The 27,572-nt window shown below is 41.1% G+C and overlaps 4 protein-coding genes and 2 long non-coding RNA genes across 12 annotated transcripts; 3 read left to right on the top strand and 3 right to left on the bottom strand.

The window, feature by feature from the left end:
• Positions 1-1,272: 1,272 nt before the first annotated feature.
• On the top strand, positions 1,273-2,596 carry LOC144003544 (uncharacterized). The gene is made up of 3 exons (XR_013279021.1): positions 1,273-1,555; positions 1,969-2,199; positions 2,472-2,596. It is a non-coding gene; the product is annotated as an uncharacterized LOC144003544 (long non-coding RNA).
• On the bottom strand, positions 1,895-4,293 carry LOC144003545 (uncharacterized). Its single transcript, XR_013279022.1, has 3 exons — positions 3,844-4,293; positions 3,391-3,474; positions 1,895-3,309 (listed from the first exon to the last, which is right to left on the bottom strand). It is a non-coding gene; the product is annotated as an uncharacterized LOC144003545 (long non-coding RNA).
• Positions 4,294-5,982: 1,689 nt separating this feature from the next.
• On the bottom strand, positions 5,983-7,292 carry LOC144003542 (protein BTG3-like). Its single transcript, XM_077499924.1, has 4 exons — positions 6,990-7,292; positions 6,783-6,920; positions 6,520-6,694; positions 5,983-6,140 (listed from the first exon to the last, which is right to left on the bottom strand). Exons 1-4 carry the CDS (start codon positions 7,157-7,159, stop codon positions 5,988-5,990), a joined length of 636 nt encoding a protein of 211 aa, XP_077356050.1. The 5' UTR covers positions 7,160-7,292; the 3' UTR covers positions 5,983-5,987.
• Positions 7,293-8,060: 768 nt separating this feature from the next.
• On the bottom strand, positions 8,061-15,282 carry msrb3 (methionine sulfoxide reductase B3). Of its 6 annotated transcripts, XM_077499930.1 has the most exons (8): positions 14,909-14,941; positions 13,469-13,583; positions 12,233-12,391; positions 10,943-11,051; positions 9,813-9,890; positions 9,548-9,576; positions 8,728-8,825; positions 8,061-8,643 (listed from the first exon to the last, which is right to left on the bottom strand). In XM_077499930.1, exons 3-8 carry the CDS (start codon positions 12,306-12,308, stop codon positions 8,467-8,469), a joined length of 567 nt encoding a protein of 188 aa, XP_077356056.1. In that variant the 5' UTR covers positions 12,309-12,391; positions 13,469-13,583; positions 14,909-14,941; the 3' UTR covers positions 8,061-8,466. The 6 variants fall into 6 exon arrangements, with proteins under 6 accessions (XP_077356056.1, XP_077356052.1, XP_077356055.1 ...); XM_077499926.1 differs by lacking the exon at positions 12,233-12,391 and having other exon boundaries at positions 14,909-15,078; XM_077499929.1 differs by lacking the exon at positions 13,469-13,583 and having other exon boundaries at positions 14,909-15,076.
• Positions 14,705-18,634, top strand: tmbim4 (transmembrane BAX inhibitor motif containing 4). Of its 2 annotated transcripts, none has more exons than XM_077499923.1 (7): positions 14,705-15,033; positions 15,940-16,048; positions 16,512-16,617; positions 17,127-17,160; positions 17,523-17,640; positions 17,720-17,765; positions 17,962-18,634. In XM_077499923.1, exons 1-7 carry the CDS (start codon positions 15,006-15,008, stop codon positions 18,166-18,168), a joined length of 648 nt encoding a protein of 215 aa, XP_077356049.1. In that variant the 5' UTR covers positions 14,705-15,005; the 3' UTR covers positions 18,169-18,634. The 2 variants fall into 2 exon arrangements, with proteins under 2 accessions (XP_077356049.1, XP_077356048.1); XM_077499922.1 differs by lacking the exon at positions 14,705-15,033 and adding an exon at positions 15,443-15,629.
• A 378-nt stretch (positions 18,635-19,012) lies between these two features.
• Positions 19,013-26,411, top strand: lemd3 (LEM domain containing 3). Its single transcript, XM_077500573.1, has 13 exons — positions 19,013-20,546; positions 22,299-22,339; positions 22,482-22,551; positions 22,885-22,958; positions 23,075-23,154; positions 23,229-23,374; positions 23,995-24,096; positions 24,500-24,602; positions 24,694-24,872; positions 24,948-25,029; positions 25,116-25,221; positions 25,295-25,373; positions 25,535-26,411. The coding sequence occupies exons 1-13, from the start codon at positions 19,334-19,336 to the stop codon at positions 25,702-25,704; spliced, it is 2,445 nt and encodes an 814-aa protein (XP_077356699.1). The 5' UTR covers positions 19,013-19,333; the 3' UTR covers positions 25,705-26,411.
• Positions 26,412-27,572: the final 1,161 nt, after the last annotated feature.

Here is a 27,572-nt window from a genome sequence, read left to right as displayed (position 1 = left end):
CGCGAAGCGACGGGCGAACAAACCACACAGTCAAGTCGGTGCATTCCTGACCTTCCACCGTCAAACTATTTTCTCCTAGTACATGGCAGGGCACTGAGTGTGTTACATTCCGCAAAACACAGGAAGATTAGGGACACTGGAATGTGGAAAAAAAAGCAATAAAAAAAAAAAAAAAAACCTGAGGAGGAAGCTTTGAGGATTTAGAGGCCTGTCCTGTCAGATGTGCGGTGTGGTGATATGCTCCAACAGGCCTACGAAGTTGTACATTAAATGGTTTAAAGGACATGAAATTGGAGGGGGGTGCTTTTAAAACCACTCAATTCATTCTTAAGCAAAGTCAATTAGACCCCTGCCATGTTTTGCGGAAAAAAAAAAAAGATTAACAGCAACAACAGAGTGTTTATCTAAATAGTAACTCGTTATTTAATCATTTCAAAACCAACCAATCAGCGTGCAGACGGCATCCACGAGCGCTCTGGCCCAGTGAGGACGAATTTGAAATCTGATTGGTTCAGGAAACAATCTCACTGCTAATTTAGTTACATCGGCTAGTTCTGCTGGTCCAAATCACATCAAAAATAAATTGACTTAACAACAGTGCAGAACTTAAAGTGTGTTATCCGTCACAAAGTGTCAGCCGCACTTCCTGTGGGAGTTGATAGCATTTATTTATTTATTTATTTATTTTTTTGTGAGCTGTGCAGATGAACTCCAATGGCTTTGTGGAATCCAGCCGCCACACCCCACAGAGTTCAAAGGTCACATGACAACAATGACGTGTGTCTCACAGGGACCATTAACACCAACATTCCCTTTGCCATACTACATATACTGGCTTTCAATATTTATTTTTTACATTTTTAATCATCACAAACAAACGAAATATATTGGAAATTATTTTTGTCACTACAACGTCACGCCTTCTCTTTACAAGCAAGCCTTATTTTCTGCTGAGAAAACAACGCCCTCTGCTGGTGTGCACGTTTTACCTCAACTCAATTAAAAAATAAAAAACAGCGCATTCCCATCGATCAATACTCGATAAGCATTTCGGTGCTGTTCTTTAGTCATGCAAACTGGATTCCCAGTCACTTCAAAGTTGTCTGTTTAGGTGCCTGTTTTGTTCACATGTTCCAGACCCGTCTGAGCGGGCGGATGTTTAAATTTCCCTTATCCGCATTTTAAGGGTTGCAGGCCACTGCGATGACATCGACCCTCGCACTCCCTCACGGCGCAGCAGACCTCCATGATGCTATAGGTCGCTTGCACATGTCGTCACTTCCGCCTCGGATTTCTCGTAGTCGCCATGCTGGGTGGCCTCCATTTACGTAGCGATTCGGTCTAACATGTATCTATCACGTTTGTTTTCTGCGTTTAAAATGGTACATTGTTGCTGCATCGTTGGCTGTTCGAACAAAGCCAAGGGGGAAAATGGTCGGTCTTTTTCCCGAATTCCGAAAATAATTAGGAACCAGGGCCTGGAGACAGAGGAGTGCGGACTCCGGAGGGAAGTCGTTACTTTGGGCTCGTGTGTGCAGCGATCACTTTGTGAGCGGTAAGCTTGTTTACCTTTATTTAATGCATGAGGATTAATAACGTTTCGACCGCCCATATATGGGCAAGTTGCTTATGTTTTGGATTCATGAGCAAGCAAGTTCGGTAGTACAAGCTGGCTAGCGGACGTTAGCCGAAAGCTAACATCGAACATTTTCACCCAAGTAGTGCCAGTGCAAAGTGTTTACTGCTGAAATTGGATTGATTAGTCTTGGGCTTTTAATGCCGATAACATGTTTTTTGGTGGCAAAATGTAAACTTGGAAAAAAAAGAGACAGAAGGGGGTGATGCAAGAAAACAGACCCCCGGTAGCCTACACATCATGCTAAATAACTTATTCACGGCCACCCTACTGCGGTAAAATAACCAGTCTTTCCATATTTTATTTGTTTATATATTTGTTTATTTTAACAGGTCGCCCTGCGCCCGTTTTTCTGTCCAATCATCCCGACTGGGCTCCAACATTAAAGTTGGGTCCCAAGTTACATCATCTATGTCTCAGCCCAGTCGGTGCCAAGATATGAACGTGCACAGGAGAGACAAGCAAAGAAAAGACGACTCGAAGTGGCAGAGATTGTTGCAGTTATGCAGCCAGATGGCTCCAGTAACCTGTACCCTCGAGTACTGCTGACATCATTGACTCTGGTATGCCACTCAGAATTCATTACATGATATATTGTATGCATGAGTGAATGTATGTGTTTGTTTGTGTGTGTACACGCACCTTATATTTTAGAGACATTTGGAAGTGTTTATAGAAATAAGTATTTGCCTGTAGCAATGTTCATACATTAAAAAATGCAACAAAATGTGTACATTTCTTTTACACTGACAAAAAAACTATACTACTTTACTATATTAAACCTATTACTGGTACCGTATTTTTTTGTGATTTTTTCTTTATTTTTTTTCTTTAGGGATCTCATGCCACACCGACTTGATTGCCAATGACATGATGGAAACGAAGGCGAGCATCAAAGCATTGGAGGAGGACAACATGCGACTGTTTGTTTGGCGCTAATAAAGGCAGCGTTTATACAAATTCTATTGTTGGGTTTGTTTACAAAGCTATACATAATACAAATGACAGGATTTGACTCAATGTGCAATATGGTCCCTCTTAAAGTAATGGCATAAATCTCTATTATTTCTAAAAGCACAAAAAAATGAAGTGAATAATGATTAGATGTAGTAATTTCAGGGTTAAAAATTGAACTGTTAATTAATGTAGTTTATTTTAGCACAGGTGCCTACCATCCTGAGATGACGGTATGATGTAATGTTGATGGGGTACGCAATGACTTTCATTATGCTATGTACAGAGGAAAAAGTTGCTCTTTTAAATTTGTTTAATGTAAGACAAGTACCAGTACTGTGTTACAGTTTTCCCAATAATCCTTGTTTCACACTTGTCACAAAACCACTGTCCTTTTGGCAGTCTAGATTGGCACACTTCAAGTGATATCATTTGATTTTACAATCTGCTGCAGCACAAAAAACTACTTTATTCCGCATCTTTGAAGTACATGAGCAAGTGGTAGGTGACAGCGGCTGAGCAGGAACACTGGAAGTCCACTGCTGATCTAGTAAATGCTCTCCCGAGCAGTTCAGGTAAGGAGGGGATTTTGGGAAAAAAAACACTCTGGCTTTTCCAACTGGCCAAAACGAGCGATCTGGGTGGACTCGCTCAATCACACTTTGTCCACACCACAAAGTCGCAGAAGTCCGTCCAGTTAAACTCATCTGTGCCTGAATCTGAAAATATTACAAACATTGTAATGAAAATATGAAACATAGAATTAAATAAGAAACTACAAAAAGTAAAGCCATACATACCTGGTAATACTATTGGTGTTGTGACAAGTGATGGGAATTGTTGCCATCTGGCACCAGACAGAAATTGGGTGTTGTGACAGCCTCCTTAACCGTGAGATCATAAGAAAAGCTGTCAGTATGCTCAGTAGTTACCATGAACACGTTTTATTGTACTGGAAACTGAAACTAAAAATACGTCCTCTGAGAGTGGTTAACCTTAACCATTTAGAATAAGTTGATTAAGTAACATGTAACTAGTGAAAGGGTAGCATTAAATTTAATTAAGCCACGGGGAGGCTGTGCATAGTTACTTTTTATTCTTATACGCTCTGCCATATTTGTCTGTTATAAAATTGTTAGAAAAACCACATCAGGTAAACCTAGCTGTGCATGTAAACACAATGATAACAGGAAGCCTGAGAACAAATCAACATTTTTGTGTGCAGAATTACCAACACCATGTGGTTTACTTACTTGCAACAACAACAGTTTCTTCTGATGCGATGTTAAAGTTTACACTCTGTATCCACCCGCTTACAAAATAATTGTAAGCCTCCAGGGATTTGTTGGCGTGTTATGGAGCATGTTGTCAACACGAGGTAGTGAAAGATGTCCAGAGAAGTCACATTTGGCCAGCAAGCTTTCCCCGTCAAAAAAAATCACCCTTGGTCAGGACGTAATTAGGATCAATCCCGCCACACAGAGACACCTTCTGCCTGAATCGTTGTTTTTGATCTTCCGGTAAATCGTGAAAATACTGCGAAAATTACATCAGGTTGATAAGCTCTACCGTGTAACTCGCGAGTGTACCTTGTGAACCGGCGGACACCCAATATGGCGCCCGAAGGAAAAACTCCCATGATGCATTACGATGTGCAAGCGACCTATTAATAAACCTGCGAGGACCCTGACCGAATGCATCTCTCAGGACAAAAACACCAAAGTGACTTGGTAAGTCTGCTTAATTTTTTACAGCGTTCGTCTGTGTGGAAAGTCATATTGCTAATTGCCAGTAAAACACAGGTAAATATTTAAGCTAAGACAATATTCAAACCACGCAACACTAAGAGAGTTGCTTAAGTTGTATTCCATAATGTTTTGTGGAAAATGAGCCCCGCTTGAATGATTTACAACATGTTTTGATTTCTGCACATAAAACTTTTCAGTTAGCAAGAGGAAGCTAGCTGACTTGTTGTGCGGAATTTCTCCAATCAGGAACGAGGAAATTCAGCCTATTTCCTCAAACCACTCCAAATCCACAGTAGCCGTAAACCGTTAAAAAAAAAAAAAAAAAAAAAAAAGGCCTGTGAGCTTTTTCCTCGACGGCCAAGTGTTTTTCCAAGAGGAGAAACATTTCCAACAAGGCTGAGACATTCCTGCCATGCTTTGCGTCAAGCACGGACTCTGTTGTGTCATAAATCAACATTCAGTTCTTCAAGATTCTCACACGGATTCGTTCACGAGGGTCTGGGGATTTGTTGCAGCAAAAGCAAAAAAAAATTAAATAAAAATAAAAATACATGTCTTTTACATGGGATTTTCATTTTATCAGGAAGTCTGTGGAATTCAACAGCTGTATACTTAAAAAAAAATTGTTCTCAATATTTTCCATGACTACTACTACTTGAGAATGTTTTTTAAATAAATTGAATAAAACGAGGCGACACGGTAGTTGACTGGTTAGCACGTCTGCCTCCCAGTTCTGAGGACTAGTGTTCGAGTCCAGGCTCCGGCCTTCCTGGGTGGAGTTTGCATGTTCTCCCCGTACCCGCGTGGGTCTTCTCCGGGTACTCCGGTCTCCTCCCACATTCCAAAGACATGCATGGCAGGTTAATTGGGCGCTCCGAATTGTCCGTAGGTGTGCCCGTGAGTGCGGATGGTTGTTCGTCTCTGTGTGCCCTGCGATTGGCTGGCAACCAGTCCGGGGGTGTACTCCGCCTACTGCCCAAAGCCAGCTGAGATAGGCTCCAGCACCCCCCGCGACCCTTGGGAGGAATGGGCGGTCAGGACGATGGGTGAATAAAACGATTCAGTTTGAACGAGTTTTCATAAATAAGCAGTTGAGACGCTAATTTGTATAATAATAATAACTTACAGTATAAAGTGGTATTGAACATCCCCACTAATTATTTTTCTAAAATAAAGTTGTATAATGTGCTTTTTTTTTTCTAGAAAATCTTGTGAGAGGGTCACTGCTTGCATAATCTTCTGTGACGTCCGATTTTTTTAATGATTCGGCAAATCATAATTGCCCTCCAGAGGAAGGCATACAGTAACTGCCATGTGGCCTGCTATGAAAATTAAACGTGACAGCCCTTGCACTGGAAAAATACACCATGCAGTCAACTTTACCCTCATAAAAACTGTTGCAGTTTCTTGGCCTGTAAACGACACTGCCTCTGTCGTTAGCAATTTTACAGCTTGTAGACTTTCAGATGTTCATCGTGTTGTTTCCTGCAAATCAAACTTTGAAAGACATATTGCATCTTTTTAAAACAGTTCCCATAAGAAACATGCCTGTGACATGCAAAACAAAAAGTCATTTATTCGTCAATTATTCCAATGTTCAAAAAAATTTGAATGAATTCGTTAAATCAATAAAAGGGTTGACCATGTTTTTATTTCATTTTTATTTTCCTTGCTGAAGCGTTCTGACAATGCCTGAAAATGTTAAAAGGATATGACTTTTCCTTGGTTCCTTGACAGACCAAGCGGGAGCGAGTAGGCTCGGGAAAGCACCTGGGATACCAGGCAGGTGCGAGTGGATTCAACTAAGAAAAAAAAATAAAATACAAATGAACAGTAACAATTCAACTTCAATAATTGCTAGTTTTAGCGCTTTACCCAAAATCTTAAATGACAGCCAATGCTGTGCTTTTATATGCGGACACATAAACATAACAGTGAACCTTCACTGTTATTGTGCTCAGGCCATATCTAACAATAAAATATTGCTTTGGAACCGTCTGGTGGCATCTTGTTGCCAAGCAATTATGCTGAATTTGAGGAGCTCCGTTTAATCAGGCGCACACAGTATTGTCTAATAGAAAAAGTTGTTTGCCGCCATCTTGTGGTATCGACACGCAATTACAAACTTATTGAGCTGGCTCCAAGCAGGAGTTCACTTAAGTTCTCTGACAAATCCAATACCTGCGTGCAGTTGCTAATGGAGAAACAAGTATGTGTGTCCTCGCCATCTGAGGACGAACACGAGTTGGAGTCGGATATGTCGCAATCCGTCGTGTTTGACAGCTTCCGGGCTATGTATTCCTCATACATGGCCGCCACAGTCGCTACTGAGAATGGATGGTTTTCCTCACCAATCCTAAGAAAGAAAACATTACGGAGAATAATATGACAATACAAGTCCTGCAATTTCCGGGTTTCTTTGTCCTATAAAGGACCACACTCACCTGCAAAAAGCCTCACCGGGGTTTATCCACAGTGTGAAATCAAGGGGCAGTCGTAGGTCACAGAACTGCAGCCCACTTTCATGACAGGCCTGAAGGAGTTCCGGATCATTACTGTAGTACTGGTTTACTCGTATGCACCTATGGAAGACGTGAATCTAAATTACTATTTGGATTCATTTAATGGGCCGGTAGATTGCAGCGCGGCACCTGTACGCTTCCCCCTTGCTGGGGTTTTCGGGGTACCAGTGACCCTGAAATTTCTTCTGCAATGCAAAAGTCAGCCGCTGGATGAAGAGTTCCGTTTTTTGAAATTCCACCTCTTTGGAAACAAGTGTCTTCATTAATGGGAACACAGCATCGGTTATTTCTTGCTCCATATTTCGAATCGTCTCCAATGTGATGGGGGATGAAAAAATCCATCCATTTTGTCGCCCTTTTCCTCTCCCCTGCCGAGGCAGTGCCAAATTCTGAAAAATAGAACTGTGCCCATCTAAGAACTAATGCGGAAAAGTTAAAAGTTGGCCTTTATGATGCCAGGAATGCATCATAAAGATGAAGCGTATCACATTAAAGGTGGGTCTGCAGATTATCTGGATTACTTCCACTACATTAGTAACCTTGGTTGCCTCTTCATGTCTTTTTGTCTCAAACCTTACATGTTGTAAAAGTCAATTTTTTGGCATTTCTGTCAGAACCGCTTTCACGGATACATTTACTCGTTTTTGTGTCTTCCTGCAGAACAGAATCCTCGGTTGGAGTTATTTATCTTTGACCCAAATTACCTTATTTTTCTGTTTGTAACTTTTGTGGTTTGTTGATGAGGATTAGTCAATTGTTACTCGGTTCTATGCTCAGATTTTTTATTTTTTTTGGTGGAAAGGTGGGTATTTAAAAGATTACAGCATCATCTCTAATCCTTTCGACCAGCCATGGGTTTAAATGTACTAGTAATGTGTGTACAGATATACGTATATACTGTATGTATAGTGAGACAAAGTATTTCATCATCCACTGATTATGCAAGTTCTCCCACTTCAAATGACGACAGATCTGTAATTTTCATCATATGCACACTTCAACCATACGACAGAATGTGAAAACAATGCAAAAAATCCAATTCAATTCTGTCAAATTTTAACAATATTGTTTTCATAGTAATTTCTAAGCGCAATAGCACATAGTATCAAAATAACTGCAATGGCAAACACGAATGAACCAGCTGTTGAATTTCCACCCCCTCGCCCTCCCCCCCAAAAAAGAGAATAAGCGCTATTCTTTTGTGCTGTTTTATTCATCAATTGAATGTATCACTTCAAGCTGTGCAAAAAAATAAATTCAATTATTATGAAGAAATACAAAATAGCGCTCATCAAACACAATCCAAACGCTTTGCCTCAAAGCATCAAACATCATCAGAGGGACACTAAAAATAGACTCTAGTATATTAAAAAATAAACCGGTGAGCGTGTCTATGAAAAAGGACATCATCCCTCTATGAGTACATTTTTCTATTGGTGAACATGAGTGTAATCATTTTGGTCTGTATTACTTGAATGTGAAAATATTTTGTGCGTGTTGCCTTTGCCAATATAGCTCAAAATTGTGAATCGATTTGTCGATAGTAGAACTCACCAATGCACCCATGAACTCAAACACACAGTATACATGATCTTTGCTTATGTTCTTAAAGTTCCGTCCTTCCCTCGGACGTCGAGGGGTCCGCGGCGGCACCTGTGGAGGCGGAGCCAGAAGCCCCTTCCGCATCTTTGGCCTGGAAAGACAGCGAGGCCGAGTTGATGCAGTAACGTTTCCCGGTGGGCTTTGGGCCGTCATCGAACAGGTGTCCAAGATGGGCTCCGCACTGCATTTGAATGGAAAATGAAGATACAAAAGAAGTGGTTCTTAACCTTGTTGGAGGTCCGTAAGCGGGGTGGTGTTAGTGTACCTGGCCACAGGTGGTCTCCACTCTGTGCATCCCATAGGAGAAATCATCTGACACAGCGATGGACTCCTGTTTCACAAGGTCAAAGAAGGAAGGCCAACCTGTGCATACGTCATGATTGGGAAAGTCATCGGTGTTAAGACATGTAAAAACAACAGAACATCTAACTCTATTGTGAAATTTATTCCATTTGTGGTTATATTCTGCAGGATCTAAATGACATTTGAAAGAAGAGCAAAATCTCTATGGACGAGTTTAACTCATGTGCTCCCAATGACGTGTAAATACGGGTTTTTTTTAAATGTTGTAAGTGTCCCAAAGACGTATTTATACGTTGTTGTTTTGTTGTGTTTTTTTTTTTGGGGGGGGGGGGGGGGGGGTTTATGCTAGAGCATACAGAAGGCTTTGATGCAGCCTCTCAACTGCAAAGAACGGTTGCAGAAATGGTAGTTATTACACAAACGGCCAGCAGGTGGCAGCAGAGCAAAGGAGATCAACCAGGGCCATCTAGAAAAAAAGCTAAATTACTTACAATTCTAAATAGATTTGTGAAAACTGATTAAACTTAGCTCTCTTCTAATGCTAATTGCTGCAAAACGGAAACAGATAGAAACATACTTTTTTTTTTCTTTTTTTTTCCTGATGAAAGAAGAGACTTTAATCTTTCTTATGGTAGGTTCCATGTTTTTATAGAAATAGAACACAATATTCTGTGGGCCTTGCAAAATCAGTCAAAATCCAGTAAAACAGCCTGGAGCGAACTGGATTGCTTCTGTGAAAATGGCTGGGAGTGAATGAGTTACGATCACAAAGTTACTCTTACCTGATCCTGAGTCAAATTTGGATTTTGAACTGAAAAACAAAATATATAGATTTTGTTAGAAAAACACTGTGTCCTTACTTTCCAATTACATTGCCTTATAGCTACTGTTAACCTGCACAGTAGTCGTTTGAATTACAGTAAATATTTGCATGAAAAACATTTGTAGGCTATAAATATAAAACAAATGAAAAACGGAATACAGAAATAGTAGGTGGAAAAAAAAAAGAAAAAAAAAAAGACCATAAATATGTCATAAAGGTCTTACCTGAACAACGGCGCCCCGCAGACTACACACATGTAGGTTCCCTCTTCCTTGTGGTATGTGAACTCTCCTGTGAAGGCACTGCGCAGAAATGTATAAGAGGCACAGGTGGAAAAAGTATTCACACTCTGTTCTTAAGTTGAATTACAGATATTTGCATAAAACCGATACCAAACTGACATATAACATCCAGGAAGGTGGACTTTAAGGCACGTCAGCCATGTGAAGCTATTTAACTGAGGACCACACTCAATTTTATTCACAATTGCGAGCATTCAAATGTAAGTACTTGTATCAGCCTGAAAAATCGGGGTATTAGTGCATCCTTGAGTAGAAGAACTGACAAGTACAAAAGTAAACATTTTTATTGTCAGTTACAAATAATATCCATTTTGATCAGTTGGAGCAACAGAGAAGAAAAAATGAACAATCTAGTTGTCCTAGTTTATTAACCTACATTTAGCTCATAGAAGAGGAAAAATGTTAGATGTCATTTGTTGTTCAAGAGCTAGCTTGTGTTGGCTTGATGTTTCGCTTTTAGGCTCATGAAACATGGTTCCATAACTTTGACATTGTGAAGTGAGTAACAGATAATGCTAATTTAGCTAATAAAAGAAAATTGATTTGTATGTGTGGGTTTTTTTTTTCCAGATGAAGAATTGTTGGACAACAAGACAACCATTGATTGCTTAGTTCACACATCTAAATTCGGAGCTATTGCATGCACCTGGGTTCATCTTCCACACCTGGTCTAGCTGAGGCTATAAAAGGAGCGCGTTTCATTTCAGCTTCTGTTGGTTGTGTGTCTTTTGGAGAGTCAATACCATCAGTTTGCTCTCTGCATTTGTGTTTGCCTGTCTATTTTGTTTTTATTTTTTTTGGTTGTGTATAATGCGGTTGCACATTCAGTTGCCTTGTGTATGAATTGTGCTTTAAAACTGAAGCTGCCTTACAGAAAGAGGTTGATTTTTGTTTTATTTTGACTCCCAAATGTAGTTCTCATTTGGTTTAAGGTCTACTGGTATTTCTTTCTAACTATTATGCCGTTTAAAACCGGTTTAGTTTGGAATTTAAGCAATTTTGTTGTTGATAGCTTTTCCTAATTGAGTCACTAATAATAATGGTCACCACACCTCTCTGTTCCCCGTTCCTGGGTCACATGATACTGCATGGGCGTGAGACGTTTCTTCATCTCCTCCTGAGAGAACGTCACCGGCCATGTTTTCTTGGTTCGAGCGGCTCCTACGGGAAAGATTGATCATATTAACTCGGTTGCGGTCAGCAATTACAGCAGCGAGATTATTCTTTTCAATGAAGCAACATTAATTGATTTTTATTCTCCTCAGGATATGATCCAAAGCTTTATTTTCATCATAATTTATATATATATATATATATATATATATATATATATATATACATATATAAAAAGATCCCTTTAAAAATTAGGTGTATGAATTAGTCAAACAAAAATCAAACCCACTCAGTGCGTGCAAGCTGCAAGGAAGCCAAGCAGTGAACCGTTTGGTTTGTATTGTTAGCGCCCAGATTCTACGTGTGACATCGAACAACACAAACAGCCATGAAACAAAAGCTTAAAGCAGACATCAGTGTTGGTTTTCAATATGCTGCATTTTTTTTTTTTTTTAAGTTAAGTAAATTATCGACGACTCCGAGCATCTGTTGTTACCATGACAATCACTGATGGGTTTTTGTCAGTTTTAGAGCTAGCATCTGTGCTAATAACACTGTTCAGAGCCGTGAGCAACTAATGTTTGTTTTGTATCAAGCATAACAATGGTGCTTGATGTCTTGTGTCTTCTTCCCACGGCTAACATCATGTTTTTCTTCTTTGGGCCACAAACTAGTTGATTGAATCAACAGTGCCTCTGCTGGCTGCAGCCAAGCAGTGCACTTCAATTTGACTCGACTGCTTCAAGATGTCACACAATCCACCGAAATCATTTTAAATGATAATTAGGGCGTTCCTGAGGTTTATCCACCCCTATTGTCTACACCACCTATTCTGGGTTTTGGGGAAACGTTTCATTATTCCCATGATTCTATCTGTGGTTCGGTTCCACGTTAATACCTGAACAAAACTGAATGAGCATAAGCGAGTAATAAGCATTATATGGAAGATTGGGAACCTCACTGGGACAAATTGAAGCCTCTTAAGAATTGAGGTCCAATACAATTGATCAGATCTTCATTGAAACTCTCAAGCATCAGCACTATCGGTTTTTCCCAGGGAGGTTTGATCAAAATTAAGAAAAACCAGTGAAAGACGCGCATCATTGTGAACACACACGCACAGACAAACTGGGACTGTTAAGACATGCTGACACACCAGCCAAATGTTACGGCTTTTTAAGAAAGAGAGAGGCAGAGCACAGCAGGCACACGGCACCCAGTCAGTGGACCTGAGGGAAGACTGCAGGACCTCAGAGTCACAGGCTGACTCTTGCTTATTAGATGGAGAAGATTGAAGCCCGACATGGCTGCTGAAGAGAGACACTCCAACCACCACTTAGAATCAAAACACACTCCTCAGCTCAGCAGGGCTTACAACAAGGCCTGGGCTGGATGAAGAGGAGCAGACACAAGGAGAGATAACAACACATAAGAGGTCACGATAACTAAGTGGGGTTATATGGGATTCCCGGTTCATGCGAGACACAGAAAGCAATGTTTATGACTTGGAACACACACCTAGAAAGGAGACAAAATGTTAGCTTAGAGCCTTAGACCTTCTTCTGAGATTTAAAAGAAGGGAAATGGATAGCAGGATGACAAATCAGATGTGTTTAAGTCACAAACCAACCCTGTGCAGACTTCCTTTCTGACAAATAAACAGCCTTTTGTTACCCCATGTGACAAAATGGGGGCACAAAGGCTTCATTTAAACGAGAACCACAAGGCTGATACCACAATGAGACTGCCTAAACATGAAAAAGCTCTGTGGCAATACCAGTAAGAAGTCGAGTCCAGTCATTTGGATATGGCACTTGAGTTTTTTTGTCATTATAGTTGGAGAAAATCACAGCAGTCATGTCGAAGTCTACCTGGTTCTGTTGCGATGTTTAGCGCCATTACGCAATTATTTAGAGGGTTGTTTCGTTTTTGTTTTTTTCATGACTAGATATAGTGAGGTTTTTTTTAATAGTAGAGGCACTACTATGTTCTATAAACCATTGACAATGACTAGAATCATCATTGAATCCAATCTGTCTACTCCGTACTGCTTAAAAAGTGACTGACTGCTACATTAGCTTCTGCTAACTAGCTGCAAACAAGTTAGCTGCTATATATGCTTGTACAGAAAGTACAGATTTTATGATGGTTACAGACAGTTGGGGTTTTGGAACAAATGTTTCCATCAATGGGAAATTTCATGTAGTGGTTCATTCGCCTGACTCCCATGCAGGCAAGCGTAAATTCAGTTCTAGCAAAGGAGAGTGAAAATGGTTGTCTTGGTGCTCTGTGAATAACTGGCAACCTGTCCTGGAAGTCAACTGTGATAGGATAAGCGGTTTCGAGTATGGAATGATGGAAAATGACGTTCTGAAAAGATGACCAGATAAAAATTGGCCCAACGTCATGGAATGGATTGTAGTCGTACGCCTTGCACTACTATAACTCAAGAAAAATCACTCTACCTAGCAGAATGGTGGACACTGCAGGGCGGCAGAGCGAGTTGCTGCCTTGCCCAGTGAGGTGGTGCAAGGTCAGGAAGAGCCCACGTCTGAGCAGAGCGGCCATGAGATAGTCACACTATAGAAAGACAGAGAGTAGACCGGATTATTTGTCTAAATATTTGCACCAGTCTGTCTCAAACTGGGCTGTTGGGGAGATTTTGAATTTAGAACACTTGCAGGACAGAAGCATTTCAAACAAGTTTGGTCATGGTTACAATTTCCTTATTCTTAATTTATTACACTTGTATGACTGACTTTTTTTTAATTTTTTTTATACATCTTATGTAAACAACATATACATAGCGGGTAGTCCAACTGAATGTGGCTAAGACTTAAATATTAATAGCTCAGTGCATACTAAATGAAGGCCGAGGTGTAGCGTTACAAGTAAACTATCTGAGGTATTGTTGTTTTTCTTGGAAACTAAACTATGTGATTATTACATCACACAAAAAGTTTCCAGTGTTTCATTAAAGTCAATAATTGGTGTTTATTAACAATAAGACTACAAACCACATTTTGATGGATACAACAGTAGCTTTGTAGTAAAAGAATGCATGCCTTAACGACACAAAAATTAAAATATTTGAAATGTTATTCTTTTGAACAGGGGTTTCAATTTAGCGTGTAAATTTGACCCTTGTCTACTAATATGGATTGTAGATATGTTAAGTACGGGCTTAAATCGTGAGACCGTCAAAGTGTTCATGCCATAAAGTTGTCATTTTACTTTATTTTTATTTTAGGGTAGCGTGGCAACAGTACTCAAGAGTGTGCTTGAAATAGTCCACGGGGGAGTAAAGAGTCTAGAACTGTTTCCACCACATTTACTCAGATTCCTGCACATTGCACCTGTTGGTCTTTTAAGTGTCTTGAAACAACAATAGCATATAAAAATCACCATGGATGCTTATCAAGGTTTGGGTATAATAGAAATGTCACATTGTTTGACAGTAGATGGGGGTTTTGTAATCAATAAATTAGTGAGAGATTAGTGATGAATTATCTTAATTCTGAAGCATGAAGGATTAATTATCCATTTATTGTCAGACAGAGCATGAATATAGTTTAATATGTGCATGGAAAACTGTACTGTACTGTACTGTACTGTACTGCTCTATAAGTCCCTAGTGGTAAAGTTACACAAATAGCTGGAGTCATCGAGAAGGCGCCATATTGAAACGCAGGGACAATAAAAACTTACATGAGCAAACATCGAATCCCATTTGGATGTATTGTAGCCAAAATAGCAATCGGTCGTTTATGACATTGTTATTGACATACCTGCAGCTCGTCTTGTAGCCTGAAATGCAAGTCATCGTTTCGAAAAACTATATTTACACCCACGTTCGGTACTGTTCACTAAACATCAGCTTTACTAAGTAAAATATGGAGACATACCAGTGGGGAGAAAGAGCAGGAACGCGACGTAAAGAAAAAAGTGGCGGCGACCACCAAGTGACAGTCTGCCGGTGATTGGCTGAAACATGAGCCGGAGATGGGACAGACACAACCGGACAAGCTTGGTAACACGTCCCGCGACACTTTCAGCTATGCAACAGCGCAGCTTCGATTGCAGGACGTGTCCATTTATGGTCCCGATATGTCTGTTTTTGTGTAGAAACTTTATTTAAAATCAAGATGAGTACAGCAAGTTCAGCAGTGTAAAAAAATTTAAATGTTTGTTTATTTTATATTAAATCGTATCTATTTAATGTTTTCGCTTAGCTGTATATATTTCTACCTGTTTATTTACATGTAGAATCTTTATTTACAGTGAACTATACGTTCCAATCTAAAATAAATAAATAAATATGAACACAAAGGCTGAAAACAAAATGGATGAATTAATGTAGGATCAACTTAAAAATACTGTACAAATCATAGGATAGTTCAATAAAGCTTTGTTGGGGGGGGGGGGGGGGGTTATTTACTTGTTCAATGACGTCATAGCTGCGCGTCCTAGTTCCGCGTCTAGTTTTTTACTGTGCAGTTTTAGGGGCAAACGAAGACATCGCGACCATTTTAACAATGAGCAGTGAAAAATACCCGAGATCTTCGATTGAAGATGACTTCAACTATGGCACAAATGTCGCTTCAGCCAGTGTGCACATACGTATGGGTATGTGAAGTAATACAATTGATCGAAAAACTAGCCACTAGCTAGCATCAATGTATGCAGTGTTGTGTTTGTTGACAGTGTAACGTGAATGCATTGTTCCAGAAAATCCATATCGTTAGCTGGATAGTAGTTGGCTTGTATGGATAGTCCATGTACTGTATATTTGTTTAGTACCACTTCAAAGCCTGTATTAGCATCGCTCACACAATCTTGCCATTCTGGTTTTGAGGGTGGGACTGACGTTAATTTCATGGTGTAAACGAGCTGTCATCTCAATAAACAATCTATTCCTAATTCTAACCCTTTTCAGACTTCCTGCGGAAGGTGTATACCCTCCTGAGCTTGCAAATCATTCTGACGACGGCCACGTCTGCCCTATTTATGTTCTCTCAGACCATAAAGGACTTTGTCCATGCCAGGTGAGGACATGACAATGTAGTGAGGTTCAGTAACAAATTGTTAAGCCTAAGAGGTCATGTTGTCATTAATCATTACTTTGTATACAGCAGGCATAATAAATACTGTACACTACGTCCTCATATAATGCTGAAATAGAGTTTATGTAACTCTTAATCACAAAAGAATGTTTTTTTTTTTGTTTTTTTTTGGGGGGGAGCAACAATTTCAAAGGGGGATGCAGTTAAACAGCCCCCAAAACATATAAAATAAATACCATTGGCACCTCAAATTGATGACTAGGTGGCTGTAACGCCTTAAATATAGCTAAACGTTTGTGGGGGAAGACTTTATCAAAATATGTAATAGGTGTTGCTCATTTTGAAATGTGTTTAGGGGGTAGAAGAATCATGCAATCCAAGACTGTTTGCCACTGTGTTAAAAGTCTTTGTGTCTGACTTGCCTTTTACCTGCGGTCTTTCACAGCCCCGCTGTTGTTTTGGGTTCTGCTCTGGGCTCTCTGGTCCTGCTACTAGCCTTGGCCGTGTACAGACACAAGCATCCAGTCAATCTCTACCTGCTGTTTGTATTCGTAAGTGATTTGTTTAACTTAAGGAACAATCATTTGCCCCATATTATATAAAGTGGAGCCTCTAAAGTAGAATATAATGCTTTTGGTTTAGTTCACAATAGTTTCACATATACCTAGATTTTGTACTGTTCATCCTCATTATGGGTAAGCTGGATTTTTGGGCAGTCAGTGTTAACCTGCACGGGTTGCCAGTCATGCAACCTCTCACACTCACACTTAAGGAGTTTACAGTTGAACGTGCATGTCAACAAATATTAAACCAACTAATGAGGATGTGTAACAAATGTCGCATTGTGTCTCACATCAACAGCCACAGTCACTACTGTCTTGAAATTATTTTTTTTGTTCACAAGTGACAAGCATATGGCAGCTAGCATCCCAATCAACTTAGCTCTCAAAATTTTACAAACTTCATGACAACATTGGAGAATCCACTATTTCTTGACTTCTGCCTCTTCTTCCTTGTTCTGGGCCTAATGTACATCTTCTGTTTTTAATGACTTTTACAGACTTTACTCGAGGCGATCTCAGTGGCCACTGCTTGTAAGTAGAACTGTATACTGTGGTACTTTGACTTAACCAAATGGTGAATGTCCCAACATATGAGCTTAAGTTGGGGGGGGGAAGGAGGAACACCCTTACCTATGCAAACACATGTAATCGTTATAGCTTGTCTTAAGTCTGTTGGGTGTTTAGCTTAATTAAACTAGCGTGTCTTTACGTTCCCTATGTTTTTATATTTTTGCAAGAGTATTTTTTTCCCTTTAGTAAACATATGTTACAAAAAAAAAGGTGCTGGTATTTGTGGGCCTGGAACAGATTAATGATATTTCAATTCAATTGAATGGGGGAAATGGATTTGGTATGAGTACCGATGACAAAGCCACTCTATTTATATTTTACAGTGACCTTTTACGAGTACTCCACTGTGCTCCAAGCCTTGTTCCTGACCTGTGCCGTGTTTGCCGGACTGACCGCATACACCTTCCAGTCCAAGAGAGACTTCACCAAACTGGGAGCGGCGTAAGTTGGCTCAAAAAGGCGTACGGGAAGAAACACGTTTAGATTTACAATGCGGCGTATGATTTTCTCTGTGTTGCAGCCTTTTTTCCTTCTTGTGGATCCTCCTAATTGCAAGCATTATGAGGGTGAGTGGATCTACTTTACAAGTGTCAGTTCCATTTGTGCAGTTTACTGTGTAGTTGAGGCTCAGTGAAAATGGAGAATCTTCACAGAGATTTAACAAAATGGCCACATCAGAGCAGAATTTTTAAATTGGAGTTCACTTTCTTGATAAACTTCAAGTAACTTGACACTGTTGGTCCCCTTTGGTGTTCTTTGCAGGTGTTTTTCAACAGCGACAGCACCGAGCTGCTGTTCGCTGGGACCGGGGCACTCATCTTCTGCGGTTTCATCATCTACGACACCCACATGCTGATGAAGCAGCTCTCCCCCGAGGAGCACATCTTGGCCTCCATCAATCTCTACTTAGACATCGTCAACCTCTTCCTTCACATTTTGCGCATCCTGGACTCGATGAAGAAGCACTAAGAAGGCCGGTGTCATTTTTAAAAGCTTGAATTGAATTCATTCTTACATCACATTGTTTTGAATTGGACGACATGGCTGTCTTTGGTTGAACACTAGCCTGCTGAACTGACAATTTCTGATTTTACTTTCTCTTTATACTACCAAATTTGGCACAGGGAATCAGTTATTGATCAAAAATTCTATTCTGAAGGAATCAAAATACTGTAATCCTGTGGTGTTGTAATCCCTGGGATGCAATGTCTATGTGTGTACCTGTTTTGGAAATGCATTTAATTGCTCTAAATGTTTTTTTTATGTGCTATCTATATATGTGTAATATTAAACGTGATATTTGTGCAGGTTCGATCAGAGTGGGTTAAGGGGGGTTAAGTCTGAATATGACAATTATTGTGTTTGGTTTTGTTGTAATTTAATTTCACCCACTATGGGGCAAATAAAGAAAATCATTAATGTTAGACCAAGCAAATAGTTGTCACCTTTTGTGTGCGAAATTTTACTGTGCATGCATTTATTTTCACAAACAGTTGAGATGACCAAGAATTAGCATTTAAAAGACCGGAGGTATCAGTTGTATACGATGTACTATACTTCGCTCCTCATTCTTCTATGCCACAAACGACCAATGAGCGTCGCTCAAGTTTCTGCGATAGCTTGGTCGGCAAAAACGTTATGAACGTCATTACTCCCATCTATTGACATTGTCTATTACGCAAATCATGACAAATATAGGACCCCTTCGTGGCCCACGTCACGGTGTTTACTGGATGCAAAAACAACTTGTCGCTGCAGATAGAAGTAAACAACGCTGGTTGTCTGTCGAAAATGTTCTCTTGTTGTGTTTTTGGTTGCCAGAACCGTAAAAGCACCAACAAAAACGTGAAATTCTAACGCATCGCAGCCTCTGCCAGTCAAGTAATCGCAGACGGCTGTGGTTAAACGTAATTAGGCGAGAGGACTGGACTGAGACTATCATCAAAAATGCTCGTGCGTGTGCTTCCGACTTTGTGCCCCTCGGTTGCGCGTTCGCAACGCGGACCGGAAACAAACTGATGTGCAAAATCACGTCCCGCCTCTTCCGTGGCATATACCCTATTAAAACACGGCAGCCTGTCACTTTGCCCAACGTCACTTCCGCCCCAAAGTCCTTTGCTAGAGTTGGACCAAGATGGCGTCAACGCAGTTAACGGACGATGAGCTTTACTCCGAATTGAAGCGCTACGGTTTCACGCCGGGTCCGGTTTCAGAACACACTCGGCCGGTGTATTTGAAGAAGCTCAAGAAGCTTCGTGAGGAGCACCAGCGAGGACTTCGAGTCGCTAAAACTCGCAGCGCGGCCGTCAACAGCAACAGTGGCGGTGGCGGCAACTCGGCGGGAGCCAGGCCAGCCAGCCATAACGTCACGCACCTGAGCTCCAGCAGGAGACCGGGCCGGAAGTCCACCATCCTCGGCTTCAGCTCGGACGAGTCAGACGCCGAAGTTCCGCTGAAAAGAAAGGCTCTCGACCACAGCGACGGGGCGCCGCGGAGGAGCCCCGCTCTGAAGATAAAGCTCGATAAAGAGAAAAGTCGACATGGCGCGGGGAGTCCACTGAACAGCAACAATTCTACGTTGGCTACGGGGGGTAACAAACGTGTCTCCTCGGGCTGGGGTCTCGGCGTTAAATCTAGTCTCGAAGCGGAAGCAAGAGATTACGATGAATCTGAGGACGAATTTGAGGGGACCAAAGACAAGTCCTCGCGCTCTTTAAACGGCAGTAGGGCGGCACACTTGGATACAAGCAAGCTAGCCGGGAATTACTCCGACTCCGACGAAGAGGAGGCGGAGGAGGTTTGGGGCCTTGGTGGGGACCGACGGCGGGGTAGTCTGGAGCCCAGACGGGGCCACGCAAAGGCGACGATTTTAGCGCCTAACCCACCCGGGAGTCTAAACATGGTGGGCAGACGAAAGGAGGAGGAAGGCGGCGCCGACGCGAAGAGTAGCTTTCCGAGGAAGACCAGCTACGTGTCGCTTTTGGAGAACCACAGAGGAGAAGCGGAGAAGAACCACCACGCCGACGGCGAGAACGCCAGTCGCTTCAACATCGGGCTGAGACCGCGATTTTCCAACTACAGCCTGGCCCACATCTACAGGGGTAACCACTCCAACCACACCGCCCCCAACCACTCGTACAGCCAGCCCCTGAAAGAGAAGCTGTCCGCCGCACGGGATGATGATCTTTTGCAACAGTTCAAAAGGGATGAGGTGGCCACATCGAGCAGTTTCAGTGCCCACTACCTGTCCATGTTTCTGCTCACGGCTGCTTGCCTCTTCTTCCTTGTGCTGGGCCTCATGTACCTCAGGATGAGGGGCACTGGGTCATCAGAGGTGGATGGAGTCAGTAAGTATCACAAAATGAGATTCCAGCACACCTTTAAATTCTAGTGCAACAAAAAGCGAAGAAGAGACAACACAAAATCATCACAAATTAAACAGGGATTCATTAGCATTTGACATTCCTTCTGGTGCTAAAAGCTAGCTGTCATCGCACCACTAATAAACAAACCATATATTGACTAAGTGCAACATGTCAGTCAACATTTTTTTTTCTACATTTAAAGTGGTCAATTAACAGTGGAAGGCAATTGTGAAGCAAATGATTTGTCCTTGTGACATTCTCAGTGTAGTGACGAGGATGACTTCACATCCATCCACCTGCTTTTATTCGAATTTTCAAGAAATGTGAAAATAAAACTGAAAGGAAATGCCAGAAATTCGAAAAAGGGCCCAAAATTTGCACACAAAAAAAGAAAAGTTTTTACACTTTTGGAGGGGGTGGAATTTGAAGCAGATAGAAAAAGGGAAAGTGCAAATTTTGGCTATGGTAACAGGTTTTCTGAATAAACGCTGACAAGACCGGATACACGTCACACGTTGAATATTACATCATATGTACGTTTGTAGTCACAAAGCAATCCTGGACGATAATTAAGGTATGTTGTTTTTTTTTTGGGGCAATTTTAATGCAATTTTAGATATTGGTCCTCGCCCATCTATCTTAAATTACATTTTTTGAATTTCTGCAAGTTGTAAGGATGAAACAATCAAGTAAATTGAATGCAAAAAAAAAAAAAAAAAAAGCTAAAGCCCTGCCTCAAAACTGACAAAAATGGTACAAAATATACCTGCACCTCACATACACATTTTGTATTTGTATTTTTTTTTCTTTCAGTGATGTAAAATGGGTTTGTATCTGAGTAATCAATGGCATAAATTAATAGAATGCTCTATTTTAAAAATCTTACATAACTGCGAGTCTGCGACTTGTGTGAGGTTATTGCCAAAATTATTATTATTTTTTATTTTTTTTTTCAGTCACCTGAGTTGTCAATTATGCCCTTCCTAGCTGCGACTGCACAAGAACCATAAAAACAACTCTTTGCAAATTTAACACTGGGAAGCATAAATGGCACATCCCCAACATAAAAAAAAAAGCTGTGAAAGTAATGTCTGCTTCCACACACTGAAAGCAGCAGTGCAGGGAGCTTTCATTATGGCTGACGGTGTGTCTGAGCTGGAGGGCGGGCAAAGTCACCAAATAGTTGAATCAAGCTCAACTTTTGGTGCAAAGCAGCATGACGTCACCCTGCTTGGCCCTCTTCCAGTGGCCACTGAACTTCAGGTGCATGGCGACACGTCTCTAATCATCTGAAATAATTGATTGCAGTGTAGAAAGCTCAAATTAAAACACATTTTTACACTACAGTTTCCATAGATGTCACCTGCGTTAGCATCAATGGTGCATTTAACCATACCTGCTCATTTATAGGAGACATGCATGTAAAGGAGTAAACTGGTGTGAAGTGTATAGTCGTATTGTAAAATGTAACATAGGAAAACACTTTATCAAGCCATGACAACGCGTCTGTTCATGCCGGTCTTTGTTTAGCACAGTATAATTCAGCCAAGCGTTTTGGTGATGGAAGTGGTTGATGTGGTGAGAACTGGCATGTATAGATACTGACTCACTTATTTCATGGCTGTCTCCAACAACCTCTCTTATTGCAGAAGAAGCAAATTTCCTGAAACCGGTCGAGCTTGTGCCCTCACTTGAAGGCTTATTTTGACTCCATCCTTTTGTCTTCTGTTGCAGTTCAGCGTCACCCTTTTGGCAGCGAGTTCGACGCTATGCATGTAAGCGCAAATTTTTCCTTTGTACTGTACATTGTCTTGGTGTCAATCTTGTTTACAAACCTGTTTAAGAACAACTGTATATAACACAAGAAACGAAGATGAGGTTGTTTGTTAATCATTTGTCAATCGCTCCCGTCTGCAGGACAAGACCATTAGGGACCTCATCTTGAAGCTGCTTCTTAATCTCCACGACCACCTGGCGCACATTGCTGGTAGGTTTCAATGTATAACTTTACCCCCCTCGTGACCACTTTGTAATTGTGTACATTCTGTTAAGATTTTGGTTTTATCATATTGTGATGTGATATAAATATGTATTCTGTGAGTATAGACGTTTATGGCGTCCCACAGGGGTCCGTGTTTGGACCAATGTTGTTCAATTTGTACATACTTGCTTTAGCTAGTGTAATTTAAAAAAAAAAAAAAAAAAAAGGTTAAGGGATTTTAAGAGCCATTTCACAAAAACTTAAATGCCAAACACAGTGAGATTGCAATTTGTGCAAATCCCTTTCTTGTTTTTATTTTTATTTTTTATTTTTCTGCAGGCCAACATGACTGTGGAGACCAGCAATATCCAAACAGAAGTCTATCCATAGATGAGGCCTCTGCGTATTTGACGGTATAGTGAATGTCCTTTTTAAGTATGACCTATATGCTGTTTTTCCACTATTAGCAATAGTTGTCAAGAAATGTGGTAATCTAATGGTGAGATTCATATGGTCTGTCACTCTCTAGGCTCAGAATGAGAAGTTTGAAGACTTAATCTACACGTCACTTGAATGGATCATCCGGACGGGCCAAGATGTTGGGATAAGGTAATGGATGGTAATTTACATTTTCATACTGATCAAGGTTTTATTGGCACTGACTGTGCGTGGGTGGTTTGTAGGCTGACCGGGCAGGAAGCCAATGAGCCCATGACAGACGTGTCAGAGGTCGCTCGTTTGGAGTCCACGCATCCAAAGATGGCCTTCACGTGCCGCTTCCGTCGAGCTTTCCTCACCGTCATCAGCAGGGTCTCCGTCTTGGCAGCCGGTAGGAGATCAACTGCTTTCGGAAATGTTGCCGCGCCATCCATGTTTACTTGATGGAGGGGTGGGCGATATGGTAGAAATGTCATATCACGATTCTTTAAAAATAAATTCACGATCTCAATGTTATCGTGATTACATTTTTTTTTTTTAAACATCTTGTTAGACTAATCTAAACATTTCTGAACATTTTTGCTTTGGGGAGTCGTGCGGAACCTCCCGGATGCTTCGGGCTCCAGGTGGAGGAGTGGACATATCAGCATTAGCATGCTTACTTAGCATTAGCATGCTGACTAGAGGAGGGGAGTAGTTTGTGTGAGTGCGTGCATGGAGGAAAAGAGAAAAACGGAAAAAAAAAAGACCACACGGACGCATCAAGCATAAACCAAGCTTGAGCCCGCATAAAGTTCAACTGTATAAAATGTGCCCTACAGACGATGTTGTCGATCTTTCAGCTTTATGAGATCGTCAACACTTAACGATCTAATATCGTCATATCGCCCACCCCTAACTTGATGATGTATTTATAATTTAGGCGGAATTTGCCCCCTGGCACAAGTGGCAAGCGTGTTTCATTGGTCGTGTTTCAACCTGCGAGTCATGCGTGTGCATGTCTGTACACAGTGGTTGGCGGCCTGTGGGGTCTGGTGTGCTACGTCAAGTATCGCTGGAAGCGAGAAGAGGAGGAAACCAGACAAATGTATTACATGGTGGAGAGAATCATCGGTAAGGAGCACGTCACACTCGTGAAACTTGTCTACATATGAAGAGATGAGGGAATGAGTAACGTGGAAGACATATGTTACGTATAAAGTATGTAGTAGATGGAATGAAATTATTTTGTCCCAGGAAAGAAAGAAACACTTTAATATGCTACCTGCACTATGCTCGAGAATTGTGTCGTACTTAGGATCTCACCAGAGATCAGCAAATACATTCGAGTTAACGTCCTGCTGCATTCAATGGAACTGAATGGACACAAAATCTCCAACGCTTTCATTGCCAGGAACACAAATAAATCTAATGTGAGGAAAACCTATCCAAGGACCCGGCCCAATTCATTAATTGAAAGCTGTGCTGCATGTTTGAGTACGTTATTTCCTAACCTGGACTGTTTATTGTTGTTCAGATGTTCTAAGGAGCCATAATGACGCTTGTCAAGAGAACCAAGATCTTCAGCCCTACCTGCCCATACCCCACGTCAGAGACTCCCTGGTTCAGCCTCAGGACCGGTCAGTACAAACACACAGCACAGCGATAATGAAATCAAGCATCGGTAAATGGGGCCAGCACGTCCTCATGCTCATCCTGTCTGTCTTGCAGCAAGAAAATGCAGAGAATCTGGGAGCGTGCTGTGAGATTTCTGTCTGCCAACGAATCCAGAATTCGAACTGAGAGCCAGAAAATCGGGGGATCAGACTTCCTTGTTTGGAGGTGGATCCAGCCGTCTCTCAGCTGCGACAAGACCTCCTCAGTTCCCTCCAAAGTTTGGCAGGGAAAAGGTAACCGCGCATTGTCACCGTGTTTTTTTGCGAGTCATCGGTTCCAGAGTCCATCCGTTTGCTTGTAATCTTCAGCTTTTCCTCTGGACCGACGGAATTCGCCACCAAATAGCCTGACGCCGTGTTTAAAGATTAGGAACATGTTCGACCCGGTCATGTGAGTGTCTTGCTCATTTTGATGACAAGCTACCAAACGTTCGATCCTCCCGCCCCCAGCTCATATTTATTTATCCCCCTCCTCAGGGAGGTCGGGGAGAACTGGGATCTCGCCATCCACGAGGCCATCCTGGAGAAGTGCAGCGACAACAACGGCATCGTCCACATCGCGGTTGACAAGAACTCTCGAGAGGTTATTCACACGCAGCATCTGCATCCTGACGCGTCGGCGATTTCACGGCCAACCTTGACACTTTTCTCAACAGGGCTGCGTCTATGTGAAGTGCCTCTCAGCAGAGCACTCAGGGAAAGCCTTCAAGGCACTTCATGGCTCGTGGTTTGATGGTAGGTCACTACTTGTGTTTATTCCAACAGAAAAATCCATCACAATTGTAATTTGGTAGGAAAAGCCAATATTTTCTTTGTAGCAGTAGCAGTAGCTTACGCTGACTCCAATGAGAGGAAAAAGTGATACCAAATGACGTGTGGTTCCTTTCCCCCGACAGGTAAGCTGGTGACGGTGAAATACCTGCGTTTGGACCGGTACCACCAGCGCTTCCCACAGTCTCAGGCCTGCAGCACACCCCTGAAGGCGTCCAGCCTCCATGTAACCGCCACGAACACTACGGCCAGCTCGCAGACCCGCGGCTCGGCCAACTCCTCAGGCTTCTCATGAGATCCATGTTAAGTTTTTCCTCCGCTCCTTTCTAACAGGGACAAATTAACTTCTTTTTTTTTTTGTTTTTTTTTTACATTTCTATATTACTTGTTTTCCCAGAGTCTTTTCCAGTGTTGGTTTTTTACAATGTTGGTATCAAATGTCACAGATGTAACAATATCCTCTGGGTTAGTTTAAACGCGCACGCAAGGACTCCAATCGTGCGTCTCTTCCACAGTCCGCAGAATTCACTGCGGCTCATTATGGATATATGGCTGCTGCATGCATCGGCGTATCTCCATGTTGGCGACCTCGACAGCAGTGTTGATTTCCTCTCATTTTTGCCGATGAACATTGTTCGTGTGAGGAAGGCATGAGCAGACTTGAAGAGGACATGCTGTAAATATATGGATGGGAATGACGGCACAAGCTTTATTGAATATGAATAATATGCATTGGAAGCAAACCACAAGCCTCTGCGCCCCTAACACTCCCCCACACTTTTTTTTTTTTTTTTTTTGGGGTTGTTGATACAGCCACTTTTCGTTCCCTTAATCTTAACTAGCAGTGCTCCTGACATAACACAATCAGGAAGCATTGTTTTTGTATATTTGCCCAAAGCTTTGATCAGTTGTAATCCATTATGTTATGTTATGATTCATGTGTATTATTTACCTCTGTCAAGTCCCTTTTATCTCATGTTACCAATAAAATATTTTCCTTTTTATTTTTCTTTCTTTAAACGTCCACCATCTCCCTCCCTTTCGAAATGATGCTACCGTGACCTTTGGGAGCACTCTAAATATATCGATAGTTTGTCATTTGTAATATTCCAAACTGAGACATAACTGGGTTTTTTTTGTTGTTTGTTTTTCCAGCACCTCTTTATCAACACTAAGATGCACCTAATTCATGTTTTTAAATGCAGTGAATTCAAAGTCGCTTTCAGTATTTGCAGTGTATAGTTGTACGAATGATGCACATGGACAGATGTTCACAAATCTGGTGCAAAACAGTTTGCAGCAGACATCCCAACCGTGCCTTAAATGTGTGCTATGTTTTTTGTTTGTTTTTTTTCCCTTCAAGATGGGCACTGCATCGCTGTGGGCGAATGTACTAGGTTTGAAATGTTGAAACCGGTTTAAAGGGGCGAGGAAAGCCTGCCATAGATGTAATTTTGATAGAATTTGACATCTGAGATTTGGTATTTTGTAGCAGTTTCCTCTGATTTATTAAAACCAAATGCTCCGCTATTTATTATTATTTTGTAAAATCAGCCATGGTGATGTACTATTTAATGTCACTAGAACTGTTACATAATGTGTCATAGCTTTTTTTGTGTTTTGTTTTGTCCCCCCCCCCACACACCCCCATCAAGGATTGACCTTGCATCCGCTGCCAGACAATTGTCAGGATGTATAAAACAAAATAAAGAACACTTTAGTAACAAAGTAACTATTTTGACTCTTTTTTTTTTCTTTTTTTTTTTTTCTTTTTTTTTATATAACTGTTATATGGTATTTATTTGGTTCCAAATGGATCCGCATAAACATGGAATCCAATAGATTTGACAATATGATGGTGACCTGTCGTTTTACAAAATATCAAGAACGCCAATAGGGGTCAATGTTGTCCACAAAATGACTATTTCCAACTCAACTATTTAACGTGAGACAGTCAAAGGTCACAACTTAAGAATTTATTGGATGAAATAGCCCATATGTTAATACACAGCAATTGTTACTGTATATATTTCGAAACCTTACTTATGTTTTATATGAATATATGCAAATATATGTAGATATGTAGCTGAACAAACTACTGTACATAACCATTGTTTTGTTTGTAACTGCATATATATAGTAGTTCATTTTGTATTTCTATTT

Source organism: Festucalex cinctus, chromosome 16 (genome assembly GCF_051991245.1).
Source record: "Festucalex cinctus isolate MCC-2025b chromosome 16, RoL_Fcin_1.0, whole genome shotgun sequence".
Classification (NCBI taxonomy): domain Eukaryota; kingdom Metazoa; phylum Chordata; class Actinopteri; order Syngnathiformes; family Syngnathidae; genus Festucalex; species Festucalex cinctus.
The sequence above is the reverse complement of the archived record's forward strand: the minus strand, read 5'-3'. Positions and strand labels throughout refer to the sequence as shown.